This window comes from Polypterus senegalus, chromosome 3 (genome assembly GCF_016835505.1).
Source record: "Polypterus senegalus isolate Bchr_013 chromosome 3, ASM1683550v1, whole genome shotgun sequence".
Lineage (NCBI taxonomy): Eukaryota > Metazoa > Chordata > Cladistia > Polypteriformes > Polypteridae > Polypterus > Polypterus senegalus.
This window is the reverse complement of record NC_053156.1, coordinates 151704862-151727810: the sequence shown is the minus strand read 5'-3', so window position 1 is coordinate 151727810 and position 22949 is coordinate 151704862. Positions and strand designations below refer to the sequence as shown.

The 22949-nt window shown below is 38.0% G+C and overlaps 1 protein-coding gene across 2 annotated transcripts in view; it reads left to right on the top strand.

The window, feature by feature from the left end:
- The window catches only part of snx14 (sorting nexin 14), a 217900-nt gene that overhangs the window by 3611 nt on the left and 191340 nt on the right, over positions 1-22949 (top strand). For both annotated transcript variants that reach the window (XM_039748070.1, XM_039748069.1), the window contains exon 2: positions 10100-10244. In XM_039748070.1, coding sequence (XP_039604004.1) covers positions 10108-10244 — 137 coding nt within the window. In that variant the 5' untranslated portion in view covers positions 10100-10107. The remainder of the gene's footprint in view (positions 1-10099; positions 10245-22949) is intronic.

The window sequence follows — 22949 nt, the reverse complement described above, 5'->3', positions numbered from 1 at the left end:
TAGGTGTTTCATGGTAAAGGCAGTGAATACTTACCAAGCTACATTTTTTTTTTTTAATTTTTATTTATTAATTTTATTACAATCAATACATAGCAATCAAGTTTTTACAAAAAAAAGAATTATGTTAAGAACAGATCGATCCCCACCCTGAGAGAGAGAGCAAGCCAAACAGTGTAAAATTTAAGGCTTGTAAAAATACCTAAATTAATAAATTCTCTGTGCTTTATAAACTTATTTTAAAATATTACTGATTAGATCCTGCCATGTTTTGAAAAAGTCTGTACAGATCCTCCAACTGAGTATTTGATTTTTTCCAATTTTAAATAGTATAACACATCAGTTTCCCACTGACTTAAAAGAGGAGAGTCTGTGTTCTTCCAGTTTATCAGAATAAGTCTGCTTGCCAACAGTGTAGTGAATGCAATCACAATTTGTTTGTCCTTCTCCACTTTAAGCCCCTCTGGAAAAACCCCAAACACAGCTGTTAATGGGTTAGGAGGGATTGTGAGTCCAAGGCTGTCAGAGAGGTAATTAAAAATTTTTGTCCAGAATAATGCTAATTTGGAGCAGGCCCAGAACATGTGACACAGTGAGGCTGGGGCTTGGTTGCAATGTTCGCAGGTTGGATCATGCCCTGGAAACATTTTGGAGAGTTTTAGTCGAGACAGATGTGCTCGATATATAATTTTGAGTTGTATAATTGTATGCTTTGCGCATATGGAGCTCGAGTGAATTCTCTGCATTGCTACTTTCCACTCCTTTTCTGATATATTAATTGAGAGGTCATTTTCCCAGTGTTCTCTTGGATCTTTGAAAGGAAGGGATTGTAAAATGATTTTATATATTGCAGAGATGGAGTCTAAGTCCTTGAGATTGAGCAATATTTTTTCCAGCGTGGATGAGGATGCAAGATGAGGAAAATCTGGAAGGTTCTGTTTAACAAAGTTCCTGATTTGAAGATAGTGAAAGAAATTTGTAGCTGGAATGTTAAATTTGGAATGTAATTGTTCATAGGATGCAAAGATGTTGTCTATATAAAGATCTCTAAGCAAGTTAATTCCAAATTTTTTCCAAATATTAAAAACTGCATATGTTTGTGAAGGTTGAAAGAGGTGGTTCTCTTGCAGGGGTGCCACAGAAAGAAGCTTCTCCGTCTTAAAATGCTTTCTACATTGGTTCCAGATTCTAAGTGAGTGGAGCACAATTGGGTTATTAGTGTATTGCCGATAACGTGTGTTTATTGGAGCGCAGAGCAGGGAATACAAAGAAGTACTGCAGGATTTTACTTCTATTGCGGTCCATGCCTGTGTATGTTCTTCTATTTGTGTCCAGGTTCTTATCGACTGTATATTTGCCCCCAGTAATAAAACTGGAAGTTAGGTAGAGCCATGCCGCCTTCTGCCTTTTGTCTTTGTAGGGTCGCTCTTTTGATGCGTGGATGTTTAGAATTCCAAATAAATGAGGTTATTGTTAAATCTAATTGCTTAAAGAACGATTTATTAATGTATATTGGTATGTTTTGAAATAAAAAAAGGAGCTTAGGAAGAATATTCATCTTAACAGTGTTAATTCTTCCAGCTAGTGTGAGATGAAGGGTTGACCATCTATGCAAGTCTTGTTTAATTTTTTCCATGCAGACGACGAAATTTTGTTGATATAGAGCTTTATGTTTACTTGTGATGTTTACCCTAGGTATTTAAACTGTTCTGCAATGATAAAAGGTAGGGTGTCTAATCTAATATTATATGAATTCACCGGAAAGAGTACACTTTTATTCAGATTAATTCTGAGACCAGAGAGCTTTTGAAATTCTGTGAGTGCTGCTAAGACTGCAGGCACAGAATTTTCTGGGTCCGATATATACAGTACCATGTCATCTGCATATAATGAGATTTTCTGTTCCAGTCCTTCTCTGCTAATCCCCTTTATCTGATCAGTATTTCGACAATGTATTGCCAGTGGTTCAATGGCAATTGCAAACAGCAGCGGTGACAAAGGGCATCCTTGTCTTGTGCCACGTTCTAGTTTAAAGTAGTCTGAGCAAATGTTCGGGCCAAACCCAAACTTCTCCAAAATAGTAAAAAGGTATTTCCATTCAATCATGTCGAATGCTTTTCTGCATCCAATGATAATAATATTTCTGGGGTGTTTGATTTAGTTGGTGAGTATATTACATTAAACAGGCGTCGAAGATTTGAAGATAAGTGTCGGCCCCTAATAAATCCAGTTTGGTCTTGTGATATTACTGAGGGGAGCACTTTCTCCAACCTTCTAGCTATGATTTTAGAGAGTATTTTAATGTCGTTATTCAGAAGTGAAATTGGTCTGTATGATGCACATTGTAATAAGTCCTTATTTTGTTTTGGAAAGACAGTGATTAATGCTTGGCGAAAGGTTTGTGGAAGAGATTGGTTATCTCTGGCTTCTGTAAATGTTGCTAATAGGGGGGAGCTAGCTGAGCGGAGAATTTCTTGTAAAACTCTGCAGGGTAGCCGTCAGGGCCTGCTGCTTTTCCTCCTTGGAGTGACTTTATAGCATCCAGTAATTCTGATAATGACAGAGGTTTATCGAGTTCCTCCACACTAAAAGCGTCAATTTGTGGTATCTGTAATGTATCCAGAAATGCATTAGATTGTATATTGTCTTCTTTAAACTCAGTAGTATATAGGGATTTATAGTAGTCTCTAAAAGTGTACATTATATTTTTGTGTTCGATGATTTTATCTCCGTTCGTGTTAGTGATTACCGAGATTGCGTTGTGTACATCTTGCTTGTGAATTTGTTGCTAAAAGCTTATTAGCTTTCTCTCCATGTTCATAATAATGATGTCTGGATTTGTAAATTAGATGTTCAGTTTCTTTAGTTGTCAAGAGGTTTAATTCTGAATGTAGAGCCTGCCTCCTCTTATGTAGAGTCTCGCTTGGTAGTCTGGCATGTTCTTCATCTATTTTAGTAATTTCGCTTTTTATCTCTGCTACTTTCTTAAGCGGATTTATTTCTGTGGGAAAGATATGAGATAATCTGTCCTCTTCAGAAGGCCTTAAGAGTTTCCCAGAGTATTCCTGCAGAGATCTCAGGGGATGTATTTGTCTCTAGAAAGAATTTGATTTGTTTGGATATAAATTCAGTACAATTCTCGTCAGCTAATAGAAGCGGGTTGAGGCGCCATCTGCGGGGTGAGTGTATGGGGCTTAGTAATTTCAGCTCCAAGATCATCGGAGCATGGTCTGAAATGGTGCTGGGCGATATGACGATATATATCGTGGGGACGATAGAAAAGTGTCTATTGTCCTATTTCTCTTCTATCGTTTCTATCGTTTCTAACCTAATTTTATCAATTACTAAAGAAAATATTGCATTAAATAGGCTATGACAAATTAATGATAATGTCTTGTTGCTATGCAATGCATACTCTACCCTTTATAAAAGTGATAATCAAGAATAAAAATGAACTTTTTCGCAAAGAAACTCCATCTTGTGGTTTTGTGACAGTTCAGTTAAATGTCACCTCAAAATAAAGTTGCAAAAAAAAAGTATGCAATGATATTTTTGTCAAACTTTTCAGAGAATAATTGGAAGCGTACTTTATTGTGGGTGGTATATCGTGATATATATCGTTATTGTGATATAAAATAATCCATATCGTGATATATGATTTTTCCATATCGGCCAGCACTAGTCTGAAATAACAATAGCATCGTATTTACAAGATTTAATCTTAGGCAAGAAGTTATTATCTATAAAGAAGTAATCAATCCTTGAGTAGCAATGATGTACTGGTGAGTAGAAAGAATATGTTCTTGAATTTGGGTTTAAAAACCTCCAGGGATCTGATAAGTTGTGATCAGTTATAAACTTTGTAATTAGTTTTGCGGTGTTAGTTGCCGTTCCCCCTGTGGAGGTAGTCTTATCTAAAAGTGGATTTAAAACACAATTAAAGTCCCCAGCCATTATAAGTTTATGAGTGTTCAGATTGGGAATGGATGCAAATAAATTTTGTATAAATTCCTTATCATCAACATTAGGTACATAAACATTTATCAAAATCATTTTACAGTTAGATAAGTCTCCCATGACCATCACATATCTCCCTTCAGGATCCAGTACTACATCTGATGCTACAAATGGTACTGTTCTATGTATGAGAATTCCCACCCTTCTAGTTTTCTTTGTAAAACTAGAATGGAACATTTGACCAGTCCAGTCTTTTTGCAGCCGGAACTGATCCTTAGTAAGTGGGTTTCCTGTAAAAATACTATTTTAGCATTTAGACCTGTTAGGTGAGAAAGTACTTTCTTTCTCTTTAATTTGTGATTCAGGCCTTTAACATTCCAGCTTACGAAGTTAACTGTCCCATCATGGAGACACTGATTCTGAGTTTTTGATGTCATTTTATAGTCTTAACTGGAAGTGAAATAGTTTAGGTCTTAATTTCCTATTCCCCTAAGAGTTGTTGCCATGCAGCTTATTATTACGCTGATAGTTATAATTATAAAGATTGAGATGATAGATTAGGTATAGATCAAGCCTGCTCTCTTTCTCTTCCCCCCTTATTTTTTGCCTCCCCAGGTGAGGCTAAAACCCACTTCACGCAGTCCCAGTCCTCTGACATACCCAGAGACAGAGCACGTCCAAAGCACATCAAGCCCCCATGCAGTGGCGCTTTAAGGTTAAAAGATAGAGATATCTGTTACCAATATAGTCTTTAAAAGAGGAAAAAAAAAAAAGAATTTTGCACTTAATATATATATCTATACTAATAAAAGGCAAAGCCCTCACTCACTCACTCACTGACTCATCACTAATTCTCCAACTTCCCGTGTGGGTGGAAGGCTGAAATTTGGCAGGTTCATTCCTTACAGCTTCCTTACAAAAGTTGGGCAGGTTTTATATCGAAATTCTACGCGTAATGGTCATAACTGGAAGCTGTTTTTCTCCATTTACTGTAATGGAGATGAGCTTGAACGCCGTGGGGGCGGAGTTTCGTGTGACATCATCACGCCTCCCACGTAATCACGCAGTACATAGAAAACCAGGAAGACCTCCAAAAAGCGCTGAAGAAAACATGCATTATATAATTGAGAAGGCAGCGGAACAATAAGAAGCGGCGAGTGACATATACAACCATGGTCATGAGTTCTGCTACTGAAACAAACACGATGTAAACCTACACTTTAAATTAAGTTCATAGACAGGCTGCGCTGGCGTTTGTAATTTAGTGCCTGCCATATAAGGCCGTCCGTCAGCGGCAATCCAATAGCAAACTCCCACTAAATATTCACGGGTGAAGGACTGTGTTTATGGAGAGGAAGATGAGATGGTCACGGTGGTGTTTGACACAAACTCAGCGAAACTGCGAGAGAAAGTTTTAAGTGCCAGGACTAAGGTAACATTAAATACAGCCACGGACATAGCATCGAGATGGCACCAGCACAGCTGGGAACCTTCGATGCATGTACACCGAGCGGCTCACGTGAACTGGACGAGTGCACAGATACAAGGCAACAGTTCCAAAGAGCGCTGAACAAAAACCGAATCACACAATTGAAAAGGCAGCAAAAAATATGAAGCGTCTGATAAGCATATTCATAAATCCAGCTACTGCGGAAACAAAGCACACGGTGGAAAAAGTCAATGTCTCGCTAAAGGAAGACAGTGTAAAAAAAAAAACCCGTGCATGCAGTGTGTCAGGTCTCAGATTAAGAAGAAGACGAGCTGTTTATTGATGCAGTAAGAAATGAATCGATGAAAGAAACCTGTCATCTTTACAACGATTGACAAACACGGAATGTAACTTTAACACTATACATCCTACAAATACGAGCCTGATTGAAAGAAATAATGATAATCAAATCCTTGCTGTCATCAAGGATTTGATTACAGCAACACTCAGTAACACTCACAAAATAAATACTGTATATTGACAGTCATGTTAGTTTATTTTTAAAATATTCCCTTTTCTTTTTCTAGCTTTTTTAACACACTACTTCTCCGCTGATATGGATATATATATATATATATGTATATATATGTATGTATGTATGTATATATATATATATATATATATATATATATATATATATATATATATATATATATATATATATATATATATATATATATATCCCGATCTACATACTCTAATAATGGATACTTTATTCGCCATCAATGATTGTTTTGGTAAAGCCATACTCAGTGTATTCATTAGATGAACGGTAAAAAAGTAAGAGCGAGGGGAGGATGCAGGCTGTAGTGCGTCAACTCTATCTGAATTGCGCGATCACATTTCAAAAATATATCTTTTCAAGTTCTATTTAGTCCATATTTGTCAAACTCAAGGGCCACGGGCCACATCCGCCCGGGCGTAATTATATCCGGCCCGAGATCATTTTATGTACTGTATTATTGTTATTAATGGCCCAGGTATATGAAGCGCTGGTAACACAATAAACTACAGATCCCATAATGCAGCGCTTCAGCTGCCTTGCCGAACACTTACCGTGTTAATCAAGTCTAGCTTATGATGCTGCAAGTTATTGCGAAGCTAGCTCACACGATGCTGGAGAGAAAAGTTCATTCTGAAAATAGAGCCTTTAAAAACCGATGGGAGGCTGAGTATATGTTTACTGAACCCGTGTGTCTCATTTGTGGAGCTAATGTGGCTGTAATTAAAGAATTTAATCTAAGACGGCACTATGAGACAAAACATCAGGGTAACCTGAATGCAATGCAGAAGATACAGAAAGCAGAAGAATTAAATAAGAATCTGACACTTCAGCGGACGTTTTTACCCGTGCACAATCACAAAGTGATTTCAAGTGAAGCTGCTTTTATGGGAGACACAAATGCAACTTGCCCCACTTTCCCTGTTGCCAAGTAATGTTGAACCAAGTCGTCACTACGGTGTTCCCAAAATACGCACTTTGCTGATAAACTGAGCGCACTGAGTTTGCACAGCGCTTTGTTGACTTTGAAGAACAAAAAAAGTCCGTCTACATGCGGCTCGAACCTTGTGCATGTTTGGTAGCACATATCTGTGTGAGAAGCTCTTCTCAGTGATAAAGACTAACTAACAGCACACAGGAGTCGCCTCACTGATGAGCACCTGCAATCCATCCTGAGAATCCCCACAACACAGAACCTCACAGCAAACATAAACGAATTTGTTGCCAAAAAAAGATGCCAGGCGTCCGGCTCTAAAATGACATATGAGCAAAGACAACTGAATGATTTGATTTGTTATTGCTGAAAGGAACACATTTTATTTATATTTCCAGGTTTTGTTATGCAGCATGTTCATATTTGAATTTGTATAATTTTGACAGGATATATTTTTATGGAGAGCAAAATCTTTTGGGATATTTTAAAATCTAAGTTTATTTTTTATATAAAATTACATAAGAGTAAAGAAATTTGAATGTTTGTTCTTTTAATGTTTACTTTATTTCTAACTTGTATAATTTAGACAGGATATATTTTTATGGAGAGCAAAATATTATAAGTTGTTTAAGGTTTGAGTTGATTTATTCTGGAATAATATTCCTGTCTGTTTTTACCATTCCTACCAAAGATATTTCTGTCGACTAAATAAAAATTCCTTCTATTTAAAATTTAAATAGAACTTGAACAAATACGATAGTTCATAATATCCACGCAGACTTGCACGTAAGAGCGGAGTTATCCATTTTAACAAGCAGCGTATTGCACTGATCTGAAATAGCTGTGTGTATATATATGTAGATATATATGTATATGTATATATGTTTATATATGTGTGTGTGTATGTATATATATATATGTATTTGTGTGTATATATGTGTGTGTATGTATGTATGTATGTGTGTATGTATATGTATGTGTATATATGTAGATATATATATGTATGTATGTATATATGTGTATATGTATAGATATGTATATATATATATGTTTATGTGTTTGTGTGTGTAAATATATATATATATATATATATGACAACAACACTCATCACTCACAACAGTGACAAAACAATTACATTGACAATCATGTTACGTTATTTTCAAAATGTTTCCTTTTCTTTTTCATTGCTTCTTTAACACACTACTTCTCCGCTGCGAAGCGCGGGTATTTTGCTAGTATATATATAATCTTCAGCAATTTTAGTGCATTAAGATGATACCCCAGATAATAAACCCAGGTGATGGTGTTAAAGATGTGTCCAAAATAAGCATAACAAGTCTTAATGCAGTAATAGCAATAACAGTAAACCAAGGGTATGATATTGAACAGTCTCATTTAGGGTACACATGAAATAATTAGAAAAGAAAAGAGAGAAAAAAAAAGAGGAGGAAAACGTAATTAAGCACAATTAAACATAAACATTTAGCGCCCTAGTAATACTAAGTAATAATAAGTAATAAGTAAGTAATAATAAGAATATGAGAATATATGCTGATAAAAAACCTGTATTTTAAAACAAATAGATCGACAGTAGATTATTAATCCTAGCATTATCATTTACCGCCATGACTCACAATTATGTATCAGAATAGTCCTGGGATCAGCTTTCTTAATTCATTTTCTGCTTCCTCCTTGCTAGCGAAAACATAGAAATGACCCTGCCATTCCACTTTCAGTTTTGCCGGATACAGGAGGCCGTATTTGACACTGGCTTGCCGTAGCCGCTGTTTAATATTATAGAAGGCTGCGCGTTTAATAGCTGTTGCTGGAGAGAAGTCAGGGAAGACACGAATGTGGCTATTTTCATATATAATATCTTCCTTTTTTCTGAGGAGTGCCATCACCTCTAACTTAAATGATAATCGTTCAAAACGAACTATAAAAGATCTTGGTCGGGGTCTGACGGTGTTTGATCACAGACGCTGTAAGCCGCTGCTATCTCAGATTCTGCTTTAAAGTCGCCCCCGATTATTTTAGAAAAAAGTTCAGTTGCGAATTTCACAGGGTTTGAACTTTCTGGATTCTCCGGCAGGCCTTCAATTCTGACATTATACCTTCTACTCCCATCTTCTGAAGCAGCCAGTCTGTCTCCAAGTTTTTCTCCGAGTTTTTTACATTCCGAACTGACATTTACTGCTCTTTCCTCGCACTGGCAGCTGAATGTTCGGCCATTTCGATCCGATTCGTGAATGTCTCATTAAGATGCTCCAATTGATCAGCAAGCGTGCTCAGTTTAACCGAGTTTTTCTCAATACGCTCTTCAATTTTACCCAGCACCCAGTTCCCAGTTCAAGTTGTACCTGTTGATGCAGCCTTTCATTTGCCTGTTGGAATTCCTGTCGCAGCCTTTCATTTGCCTGTTGGATTTCCTGTCGCAGCCATTCATTGGCCTGTTTCATCTCCTGTTTCAGTCTCTCATGTGCCTTTGCCGTTGCTTTCTCATTAGCCTTCTCGCTTTTCTTTATATCTTGCGTGAGCTCAGCGAGCAACACTTTCAGTTCAGATAGCTCAATTGTGCCTTCTTGTACCGTAGATGAAGCAGCAGACTCTGCTGAAGCCGGTGTCCCCGCTGCTCCAGTCCCGCGTAATTGCGTAACTGAAGCCGCGGACCTCCCGGCCTTTCCAGTTTCAGGTAATCCTCTCCAATCGGGCGAGCTATCCACATCTGCACTCACGATCGCACCTTCGCTCCCCTTTTCGCTCTCAGCCGGCGACGATGTAGCGGACCGTGGTCCCGAGGAGTCTGTACTTTCGCCCATCTGATCCAGGTCCGTCTCTGAGAGGCCGTATCTCGAGCTAGGGCTTGCTGATCGTAGCTTGGATGTAGCTTTAGTCTTCGATTCTTTCGGAGCTCCACTTCAGACGTCCATCTCGTATCGGACTAGACCAATACCAATACCAAGCTACATTTTTGTGATTTGTATTTGCAATTCATTTAGACCACTTTATAGAGATGTTTTCACTTGATTTTTCTGTTGATCAGCATCAAAAAAAGCCAAATTAAATCCACTGTGGTTCAATATAGTGCATCCGTAGAATGTAAAAACTCCCTAGGCCATGAACAGTTTTTGTATTTTTTCTTTTTTATTTTTTTTACCTAATATGCATTTCAGTGGTAAATAGATTTTCTGATGCACATTTTTTTCTCCATTTTCCTCAGTGGTTAAGATGTTTTGTCTCAGAACAAAGGTAGAACAAGTGAAACGGAGGCTCAAAGTGGATCACCTAAGAGAAGTCTGGCGCCAGTATCCAGTTTTCTGTTTTATTTTATTATTTCTTATGCTGTCTACAGTTCTTCTGAACAGGTATGCATTTAATTATGTGGATATGATTATTTGGGTTAAATTTATGGTCATGTCTTTTACACTTATCAAACAATTGTATTTAAGTATTTAATCAATGTAAAATGTAAGTGGAAGTGTCAATGAAAACAGGCCTTTCATCCCACATAGCTGATTTCACTTTACCTAGTGTTTAGAAAGACAATACAGAATCATGATTCAGTGTTCTTAGCGGTTGTTCTTTCACCTATTCTCTTGGTGTCTGTTTCAATACATTTTGAATATTGATATTCAGTATAGGTCTAAGAAGCTGGGATCAACTGATAGATAGATAGATAGATACTTTATTAATCCCAAGGGGAAATTCACATAATCCAGCAGCAGTATACTGATACAAAAACAATATTACATTAAAGAGTAATAAACATGCATGTAAAAACAGACAATAACTTTGAGTAATATTAGCATTTACTCCCCCGGGTGAAATTGAAGAGTCGCATAGTGTCGGGAAGGAACGATCTCCTCAGTCCGTCAGTGGAGCAAGACAATGACAGCAGTTTGTCACTGAAGCTACTCCTCTGCCTGGAGATGACACTGTTCAGTGGATGCAGTGAATTCTCCATGATTGACAGGAGTTTGCTTAGCACCCGTCGCTCTGCCACAGATGTCAAACTGTCCAGTTTCATTCTTACAATAGAGCCTGCCTTCTTAACAAGTTTGTCCAGGCGTGAGACATCCTTCTTCTTTATGCTGCCTCCCCAGCACACCACCGCGTAGAAAAGGGCACTCGCCACAACCGTCTGGTAGAACATCTGCAGCATCTTTTTACAGATGTTGAAGGATGCCAACCTTCTAAGGAAGTATAGTTGGCTCTGACCTTTCTTACACAGAGCATCAGTATTGGCAGTCCAGTCCAATTTGTCATCCAGCTGTACTCCCAGGTATTTATAGGTCTGTACCCTCTGCACACAGTCTCCTCTGATGATCACGGGGTCCATGAGGGGCCTGGGCCTCCCAAAATCCACCACCAATTCCTTAGTCTTGCTGGTGTTCAGGTGAAATTGGTTTGAGCGCACCATTTAACAAAGTCTTTGATTAGCTTCCTATACTCCTCCTCCTGCCCACTCCTGATGCAGCCCACAATAGCAGTGTCGTCAGCTGTTGTTGTTGTGTCAAATAACAGCAGTTCCATAGTGTGAGGAAGGTAAAGGCATATAAAGAATATTTGGATAGAATATCATTTATCTCTCAGTCATAGTAATTAATTAGCTCTAGTAGAACATGAGGACATATGCATTCATTCCTTAGGAGAAGAGTGTTTAAGTAAAGGTAGATGGCTAACTTCATAGCAATAAAGAGAGTCTGTGCCATACATAAACAGGCATCTAGTGAAAAAACACAGATCAGGTCCAAGCTGCAGTAGAAACAGAAAAGTGAATTAGGAAATAGCTAGCAGCTGATATCAGTAAGCAGGTTTTCTCAATAAGAAGGAAGTTGGGTGGCATGGCTTTACCTAACTTTAAATTTTATTACTGGGTGGCGAATATACAAGCTATAAAAACCTGGACATTGTCACAAATAGGTGAGCAGACACAGGGTTGGTCCACAATAGAAATAAAATCCTGCAGTACTTCTTTATATTCCTTGCTTTGTATCCCAATAAGTACAAGTCATTGCCAATATATTAATACTGTGACCCAATAGTGCTTCACTCACTCAGAATATGGAACCAATGTAGGAAGTATTTTAAGATAGATAAGCTTTTATCTGTGGCACTTCTGCATGATAACCACCCTTTTCCACCCCCTCAAACGTACGCAGTTTTTAATGTCTGGAAAACAATTGGGGTTAAATCACTTAGAAATCTGTACATAGACAATGCCTTCACATCCTACAAATAATTACACTCTCAATTTAACTTTCCAGCATTACATTTATTTCACTACCTTCAAATTAGAAACATTGTTAAACAAAACCTACCCAATTTCCCTCACTTGCCACCTACCTCTATACTGGAAGAAATTTTGATCTGTCTTGAGGACTTAAACAGCATTTCTGTAATATTTAAAACATTTTAAAGTCCCTCCATTTCAAAGATCCCAGAATACAGTGGGAAAAGAATGTCTCACTCAAAATCTCAGAAAAGAAATGGAAGGTAGCAATGCACAGAATTCACTCGAGCTCCATATGCGCAAAACATGCAGTTTTTCAACTTAAAATGATACTTCGAGCACATCTCTCTCGTTTAAAATTGTCTAAAATGTTTCCCGGGCAAGATCCAACCTGCTAATGTTGCAATCAAGTTCCAGCCTCACTGTGCCATATGTTTTGGCCTTGCACCAAATTAACATAATTTTGGACAAAAAAATCTTTAAATGCCTCTCAGACAGCATGTGTGTCACAATCCCTCCTAATCCACTAACAGCTGTGTTTGGTGTACTTCCAGATGGGCTTAAAGTGGAGAAAGACAAACCAATTGTAATTGCCTTTACTACACTATTGGCACGTAGACTTATCTTGCTCAACTGGAAGAATGCTAATTCACCTCTTTTAAGTCAGTGGATAACTGATGTTATATATTATCTAAAACTGGAAAAAATCTAATTCTCACTCATCTAATTCTCATCTGTAAACTTTTTCAAAACCTGGCAGGATCTAATAAATACAATTTTAGAATAAGCATTTAAACTGAGGAAGTGGGTTCTCTCCCCTCTTTTTCTATTCTATGTATTTTTATTTAGAAAAAAGCCAAGCAAAATGACACCTTTTATTGGCTAACTAAAAAGATTACAGTATGCAAGCTTTCGCGGCAACTCTGGCCCCTCCTTCAGGCAAGATGTAATACAGAAACTGGAGTATGCTATGTTTATATATACACACACTAAGACAAGAAACAACATTGGTAAATCTTTAAATGAAAAATCTTAAATGTAAAAAGTTAATAGATTCATTCAGGCTAAGATTAATTTAACAAGAGAGAGAAGAACAATGTATGGTCAAGATCTTTGGATAAGATAACTGTCCAACAAAGTCCTTTGAAGTTTATGATGAGTTTTTCAAAACAATAATTTTGGTCTGTAGACAGGTTATCTGTGTCACTCTGAGAGATGCAAACAGTCCTCATACCTGGCCATAAAACTCTTGTCTCTATTCAAGCCATGTTTTAATGTATTAAATTTTAGTATTATTAAAATGCTACTCTGCTGACCTAGCTCTCTTTCTCATGGTTGGGGGTAGATTTGTTTCAAACCAGTTTTGTTAAACTTGACTTGCAGGTATGGAATGTCTTTTTGATTTTAATAAAATATATACAGTGGGATGCAAAAGTTTGGGCAACCTTGTTAATAGTCATTATTTTCCTGTATAAATCGTTGGTTGTTACAATAAAAAATGTCAGTTAAATATATCATATAGGAGACACACACAGTGATATTTAAGAAGTGAAATGAAGTTTATTGGATTTACAGAAAGTGTGCAACAATTGTTCAAACAAAATCAGGCAGGAGCAAAAATTTGGGCACCGTTGTCATTTTATTGATTCCAAAACTTTTAGAACTAATTATTGGAACTCAAATTGGCTTGGTAAGCTCAGTGACCCCTGACCTACATACACAGGTGAATCCTATAATGAGAAAGAGTATTTAAGGGGGTCAATTGTAAGTTTCCCTCCTCCTTTAATTTTCTCTGAAGAGTAGCAACATGGGGGTCACACAACAACTCTCAAATGACCTGAAGACAAAGATTGTTCACCATCATGGTTTAGGGGAAGGATACAGAAAGCTGTCCCAGAGATTTAAGCTGTCTGTTTCCACAGTTAGGAACATATTGAGGAAATGGAAGACCACAGGCTCAGTTCAAGTTAAGGCTCAAGTGGCAGACCAAGAAAGATTTCGGATAGACAGAAGCGACGAATGGTGAGAACAGTCAGAGTCAACCCACAGACCAGCACCAAAGACCTACAACATCATCTTGCAGCAGATGGAGTCACTGTGCATCGTTCAACCATTCGGCGCACTTTACACAAGGAGATGCTGTATGCGAGAGTGATGCAGAGGAAGCCCTTTCTCCACCCACAGCACAAACAGAGCCGCTTGAGGTATGCTCAAGCACATTTGGACAAGCCAGCTTCATTTTGGAATAAGGTGCTGTGGACTGATGAAACTAAAATTGAGTTATTTGGGCATAACAAGGGCGTTATGCATGGAGGAAAAAGAACACAGCATTCCAAGAAAACACCTGCTACCTACAGTAAAATATGGTGGTGGTTCCATCATGCTGTGGGGCTGTGTGGCCAGTGCAGGGACTGGGAATCTTGTCAAAGTTTAGGGACGCATGGATTCCACTCAGTATCAGCAGATTCTGGAGACCAATGTCCAGGAATCAGTGACAAAGCTGAAGCTGCGCCGGGCTGGATCTTTCAACAAGACAACGACCCGAAACACTGCTCAAAATCCACTAAGGCATTCATGCAGAGGAACAAGTACAACGTTCTGGAATGGCCATCTCCGTCCCCAGACCTGAATATAATTGAAAATCTGTGGTGTGAGTTAAAGAGAGCTGTCCATGCTCGGAAGCCATCAAACCTGAATGAACTAGAGATGTTTTGTAAAGAGGAATGGTCCAAAATACCTTCAACCACAATCCAGACTCTCATTGGAACCTACAGGAAGTGTTTAGAGGCTGTAATTTCTGCAAAAGGCGGATCTACTAAATATTGATTTCATTTCTTTTTTGTGGTGCCCAAATTTATGCACCTGCCTGATTTTATTTGAACAATTATTGCACACTTTCTGTAAATCCAATAAACTTCATTTCACTTCTCAAATATCACTGTGTGTGTCTCCTATATGATATATTTAACTGACATTTTTTATCGTAACAACCAACGATTTATACAGGAAAATAATGACTATTAACAAGGTTGCCCAAACGTTTGCATCCCAGTGTATATAAAACAAAAAGTAAGTAGGGTGTAAGACATTTTATTTGATGTAGCTAGCACATTTAAAAAGGTGACAGTGTAAAGGTTCATTAATAGGAAGGAATACAAACAGTGTAAATGGAGAGCTTCAAAGTAAGGAAGTAATACTTTGGGGGCAAAGTTAAGAAAACAGACAGGAATAAACTAAAGGTTGATAACTTTAAAGAAAGACATACAGTAGGCAGTTGAGGGGGCTAGTATTAACAGGAGCTTAAGAGGCCAAAAGGTGTAAATAACTGAAGTAGATCTTTATTCTATTAATTTGTTACTTTTAATTATTTTAAATCATTTAAATAACAAAAAAATTAAGAAGTTTAGAAGTCCAAACCCAAATTTAAAAAATTTTAGTCAGTGCAATGCAAGTTGGATATTGGACTTTTTAAAGGATGGCAGGAGATGCCAGGTGATCCTGCACCTTGAGCTATGGGCTGCTGAACTGGAGGAGTTGGCTGGCTTGCGTTGTAGAAGAGAATTGGCTGACTTGGCCAAGGTATCCTTTAGAGAGAAAATATGCACCCCTGTGGCAGTGTGGGAGGTGACTCCAGACCTGTTGATATTCGCAAGGTGCATGGCAAAGAGTGCACCCTGTCCTGGGGGCATCAGCCCCAGAATTGGAAGTGTCAAACTGTTTTCAGGTCCTTATGGACAGTGTCTCTGAAGATTCTGAGGTGGTAGGCAAGAATGAAGAGCCTCGATGGGGCACTTCAAAACCAGTCCCCAGAAAGTGAGAGGTTTTAATAATGGGGATTCAGTCATTAGCATGATTAAAGTGCAAGTTTGCTCCAGGGACAAAAGGTCTCACACAGGGTGTTGTTTTCTAGTTCCATGTCTAGGAGACCTCCCTGGAAGGGTTGATAGTGCTCTTGGCGACAGCAGGGTTGGATCCATTTGCCATACATAAGGGGGTAGTCTGTCAGTTCTGCAATCCAAATTTAAAGATTTAGGTGCTAGACTCAGGAACAGAACTGAGAGTCTTCTCAGTCTTCTTATAAGTTCTTCCTTTACCACTTGTCAGTCCAGGTAAGATTGAGGAGATTAAAAGGCTTAACATGTAGCTCAACTCATGGTGAATGATAGAGGGGTATATGTTTATGGAGCACTGGAAATATTCTTGAAATGAATGGGACTGCCTTGAAAGGTTACATTTGAACCGGAGAGGCACCAGTGTTGAGTAAGCATAAGAGTAGGTTAGTCAAGGATTGTTTAAACGAGCGTTTGCAGTGGTATCTGGGCGAGTTGAGGGTGCTTTTTGTTGGTGGGGACGTTGACAGGGAGTTTAGGACAGGCCAAGTTTAGAACTGTACATGGAGAAATGTATAATAGTGTAAAAACAAATATCCATAGTAATTTAAATTCTAACTCAAATTTTAAGTGCAAATATTAAATTAGTAAAATATTAAAATAACTCCTTAATATTGGAAGTATCAAAAATAAAACTAGTGAGTTACATCTTTTTTTAAAAAGAATAGACAGAACAGAAAAGGAGAGGGGATTGCCATTTATGTAAAGCAGAATTTAATTGTATGTCTTCTGCAGTTGGATGATGAGCCGAGTTTTAGTGAGGACATCTGTATTCGTCTGGAAAGCATTAAGAAAAAAGGCCTTATTTTAGGAGTGTGCTATAGACCACCCAATTACAGTAATTTCAATGCACATCTTTCTAGTTATATTAAAAAAAGCATATTTGCAGGTGGATATTATAGTCATGTGGGACTTTAACTACTAGAATATTAGCTGGGTTAACTTAGTGAATAGTTGAGTACAGGAACAGTAGTTTAGTTTATAGGCGTAATCATTGACTATTTTTTTAGCACTATATGTTAATGCACCAATGCAGGGCAAAGCACGTTTAGATATATTAACTAGGATAAGCTTAATAAGTTTGGAGGCAGTCAAGAAGCAGTGAAACAGGTTTAAGAATGTTTTGTACATAATGCAGCACAGTTGCATTATAAAGTTAGGAGTTAGTAGAAAATTTTAAAAAATCTCCACAGTAGGTAAGTAAGGAGATAAAAAAAGAATTTGTAAAGAAAAAAAAAACACCTGTATAAAGTGTATAAGACTAACAACTTCAGTCCTAATAGTAGGGTGTATGTACGGAAGCTCTGAACCGCACAGTGAAAAAAATTATGGGATAACCCTTATCTCGTACGTAAGAGATGTTTGCACGTACGTAAGAGATGTTTGCACGTATGTACGAGATGTTTTCACGTATGTACGAGATAAACTTAGATTAAAATATTACAAAAGTGTGCTTTGGGGCTTCCTAATTACGACCTTACTAAGGCCATGGTGCTTCAGTTTGACGTCACTTCCAGCACTTGTAGCGCGGTAAAATAAAAAAGCAGATGGATGGGCTTTTATTTATTAAAGGAGTGTGGGATGGTTACAGTTGGGTTTAACAGCAGCTTGCAGTACCTACATCAGGTAATGCCCAGAACGTCAGTCACGAAATGCCCATTGTATACCCCGTTACACTGTGGTTAAAATTAGGCTTGTGGGACGGTAACGGTTTAGTTACGTGCATGTTTACAGGTATTTGTGTGCACACTCGTACGGAGCAACTGAAGAGATCTGGTGTTTTTTTTCTTCCTGGGAAACAATTTGGTGCGTACAACTTACTATCTCGTGCCCACCACTTACCATAGCCTGCGCACCAGGCACTTTTAAGGTCGCATCTGCCAATACTGCGTGTGCACCGCATTCTTTCAGATGAGCACCAAATGCCATCGCGTGCTACTGTACATCATTTTCTGGAAACAGGACATATCACTGAACAACTGATGTTTTCCTCATACAGTTACAGTCCACAGAAATTAATATTGGCAAGTTTATAAAATCAGGCTATGCATTCAAGCCCAGATCGTTAAATCCGAGAAGCAGCACCGCTAACCAATGCACTAATTTATAGCAAAAGGAAATTACATTAGTTAGCCATTTACTTTCTAGCCCGCAGCTTGTTATTCGCACAAGTTACGAAAGGAATTCATATTTCACGTATTTAGTGCGTGTGAAGTTTACCCAGTTCAATGCAGGTTCACTAATTTAATTCTCTGGTAAACCTGGCACACTCGATCGCTTATCTGCACCAATGAACTATGGGATTTAACGTGCATCTAAAGAGTTAAATCCAAATCGGGCCACTTTAACTCCCGCCGTTTTCAGACAAGAAATGTACCCATGTTAAAAAGCCAAACTTGAATACCCTAGTGAAATCCACTGGCCAACCTGGCACACTGGGTCACCCGTTGCATTGTGCAAAATGAACTGCGATCTTTAAAAGTACAGCAGAAATCTAAATCGTGTTGCTACCGTTTTTATTGTCACGTTTTTGACAGGATGGATCACTAAGTTAAATTGCAGGTAATACTTGCTTAGCCCAAATGTAGGTACACTTGGTATATTAATTGGCTAACTTATGATGTCATTGTGTTTACGGTAATGGGAAAAAATAAAGACATCTTCTTTCAGTTTTATTAAATATCAGAGGCACGGATGGTTATTTAACCTGATTGCCCCTTAAACAGCGGAGTCCGACTTGTTGCTAATATGGGAATGTGTAAACTTTGCTAGAAAAAAAAGAACTTGTATCCGCATTTGGGTTTCAAAATCTTAACTGCAGTCTCTCTTGTTACAGAACTGTAAAATGAATGTGAGCCAAACTGATTTAACGATTTAGAGTGTGACTTCAATATTACAATCAGTCTTGTGCCGTTTATATGAAGACAGATGTATGCTAAATTTACTAGTCAATTTGACTATACAGTAATCCCTCCTCGATTGCGGGGGTTGCGTTCCAGAACCCCCCGTGATAGGTGAAAATCAACGAAGTAGAAACCATATGTTTGTATGGTTATTTTTATATATTTTAAGCTCTTAGAAACTCTCCTACACTGTTTATAAATATTCTCCGCACAGTTATACAGTAAACCCTCGTTTATAGCGGTTGATCCGCTCCAGACAGATAAATGAATTTCCAAGAAGTATGATTCTTTATTTATAAATCTAATATTTTCGCAGTTGGAGCATTGAAAACCTGTTTACAACCTTCTAAATACGTTTTTTAACATTATTAGAGCCCTCTAGACATGAAATAACACCCTTTAGTCTAAAGTTTAAACTGTGCTCCATGACAAGACAGAGATGACAGTTCTTTCTAACAATTAAAAGAATGCAAACATATCTTCTCTTCAAGGTGCGTGTCAGGAGCGGAGAATGTCAGAGAGAGAGAAAAGTAAACAAGCAAAAATCAATAGGGCTGTTGCGCTTTTAAGTATGCAAGCACCGCAATAAAGCGGCGCAGTGAAGGGATCAATGTGAAGCATTTTTTTATGGCATGTCTGTATCTTCTAAGCAAACAGCCACTGCGCAAACAGCCATCTCTGCTCACACACCCTCCGTCAGGAGCAGATAATGGGGCCAATCATAAGCCTTCCTGATGGTACTGCATGATGGATAAGTATCTGCCTGTATTTCTCAGAGAGAGTGAGCAAACAATAAAAAGCAAACAATGAAAAATCAATACGGGCTGTTAGAGCTTTTAAGTGTGCGAAGTAGCGCGCGGGAAGCATATCGTATATCATAGAGGAGTTTTATTTAATATGTAATACGTGCTCTGATTGGGTAGCTTCTAAGCCATCCGCCAATAGCGCCCCTTGTATGAGATCAACTGGGCAAACAAACTGAGGAAGCATGTAACATAAATTGAAAGACCCATTGTCCACAGAAATCCGCGAACCAGCGAAAAATCCGTGATATATATTTAGATATGCTTACATTTAAAATCCGCGATGGAGTGAAGCCGTGAAAGTGGAAGCGCAATATAGCAAAGGATCACTGTACTCCGGTTGGTCTGGGCAAAATTCAACTACATTTAACAAAAATCTATCTATCTATCTATCTATCTATCTATCTATCTATCTATCTATCTATCTATCTATCTATCTATCTATCTATCTATCTATCTATCTATCTATCTATCTATCTATCTATCTATCTATCTATCTATCTATCTATCTATCTATCTATCTATCTATCTATCTATCTATGAGATCCAAATCGATTTCACTCTTTAGAGCGCATATTATATATCACAATCAACTGAAAGAAAGTGTCTTCTTTGCATCACCGATAACAGGGCAAGTTAGTCAATGAATTTCCTTACGTTTGGGCTAAGGAAGTATTACCTGCCATTTAACTTAGGGATCCATCATGTCAAATACGTGACAATGAAAATCCGCCGCAACACGATTTAGATCTCTGCTGTACTTTTAAAGATCGCAGTTCGTTTTTACACAATGCAACGGGTGACCCAGTGTGCCAGATTTGCCAGTGGATTTCACTAGGATATTCAAGTTTGGCTTTTTAGCAAGGGTACATTTCTTGTATGAAAACAGCAGGAGTTACAGTGGCCCGTTTTGGATTTAACTCTTTAGATGCACGTTAAATCACACAGTTCATTAGTTCAGATATGCGATCGAGTGTGCCAGGTTTACCAGAGAATTAAATTAGTGAACCCGCATTGAACTGGGTAAACTTCACACACACTAAATACGTGAAATATGAATTCCTTTCGTAACTTGTGCGAATAACAAGCTGCAGGCTAGAAAGTAAATGGCTAATGGCTAACTAATGTAATTTCCTTTTACTATAAATTAGTGCATTGGTTAGTGGTGCTGCTTTGCGAATTTAACAATCTGGGCTTGAATGCATAGCCTGCCTTTATAAACTTGCCAATATTTATTTCTGTGGACTGTAATTGTGTGAGGAAAACATCAGACTGTTCAGTGATATGTCCCGTTTCCAGAAAATGATGTACAGTAGCACGCGATGGCATTTGGTGCTCATCTGAAAGTATGCGGCGCACACGCAATATTGGCAGGTGCGACTTTAAAGACCTGGTGCGCAGGCTATGGTAAGTGGTGGGCACGAGATAGTAAGTTGTACGCACCAAATTGTTTCCCAGGAAGAAACAAAACACCATATCTCCTCAGGTGCTCCATACGAGTGTGCAGACGAATACCTGTAAACTAAACCCTTACCCTCCCACAAGCCTACTCTTAACCATAGTGTAATGGGGGTATGCGATGGGCATTTCGTGACTGACGTTCTAGGCATTACCTGACATAGGTATTGCATGCTGCTGTTAAACCCAACTTTAACCATCCCACCCTCCTTTAATAAATAAAAGCCCATCCGTCTGCTTTTTTATATCACTGCGCTACAAGCACTGGAAGTGACGTCAAACTGAAGCGCCACAGCCTTGGTAAGGTCGTAATTAGGAAGCCCCGAAGCACACTTTTGTAATATTTTAATCTAAGTTTATCTCTAAGTTTATCGCGACGATGCGGAAAAGATCTCGTACCTCACGCGGAAAGTATCTTTGTACGCGTGAAAACATCTCGTACCTACGTGAAAGTATCTTGTACGTACAAGATATTTTCACGTACGTACGAGATAAGGGTTATTCCATAATTTTTTTTCATTGTGCGGTTCAGAGCTTCCGTATGTATGAGACCTTGAAGACAACCATTATGAAGGATTTTAGGAAAGATAAAATGCAGTTAGAGATGAATGTTGCACATAAGGTGTAAGTTGACCTAAAGATTTATTTAGCATTTTAGTAATTAAATATCAGTTAAGAAGTAAGTGAAGAGTATCAGGACTAGTAAAGGGGAATTAAAATATTGTGTTTATTGCTGTTAATCCGTTCCAGACTCTACCGCGATAAATGAATTTCCACGAAGTAGGATTCTTTATTTAAAAATCTAATGGTTTCGCAGTTAGAGCATAGAAAACCTGTTTACGACCTTCTAAATATGTTTTTTTAACATTATTAGAGCCCTCTAGACATGAAATAACATCCTTTAGTCAAAAGTTTAAACTGTGCTCCATGACAAGACAGAGATGACCGTTCTTTCTCACAATTAAAATAATGCAAACATATCTTCCTCTTCAAGGAGTGTGCGTCAGGAGCAGAGAATGACAGAGAGAGAGAGAATAAAGCAAACAATCAAAAATCAATACGTGCTGTTGGGCTTTTAAGTAAGAGAAGCACCGTGATAAAGCGGGAGCAATGTGAAGGTAGTCTTTCAGCATTTTTTAGAGGAGCTTCCATATCCTCTAAGCAAACAGCCTCTGTGCAAACAGCCCTTCTGCTCAAACCCTCTCCGTCAGGAGCACAGAATGTCAGAGAGAGTGAGAGAGATAGAGAAAAGCAAACAATCAAAAATCAATACGTGCTGTTAGAGCTTTTAAGTGTGTAAAGCACCACACGGGTATATCATTGAGGAGTTTTATTTAATACATAATACGTGCTCCGATTGGGTAGCTTCTCAGCCATCCACCAATAGCATCCCTTGTATGAAATCAACTGGGCAAACAAACTGAGGAAGCATATACCATAAATTTAAAGACCCATTGTCCACAGAAATCCGCGAACCAGCGAAAAATCTGTGATATATATTTAGACTATCAAAATACCTGCGCTTCACAGCGGAGAAGTAGTGTGTTAAAGAAGTTTTGAAAAAGAAAAGGAGAAAAGGAAACATTTTAAAAATAATGTAACATGATTGTCAATGTAATTGTTTTGTCGCTGTTATGAGTGTTGCTGTCATATATATAATATACACACATAAACATATATACATATACACATATCTACACATACACATCTATATATATATATATATATATATATATATATATATATATACATATACATATACAGTAATCCCTCCTCATCTGGG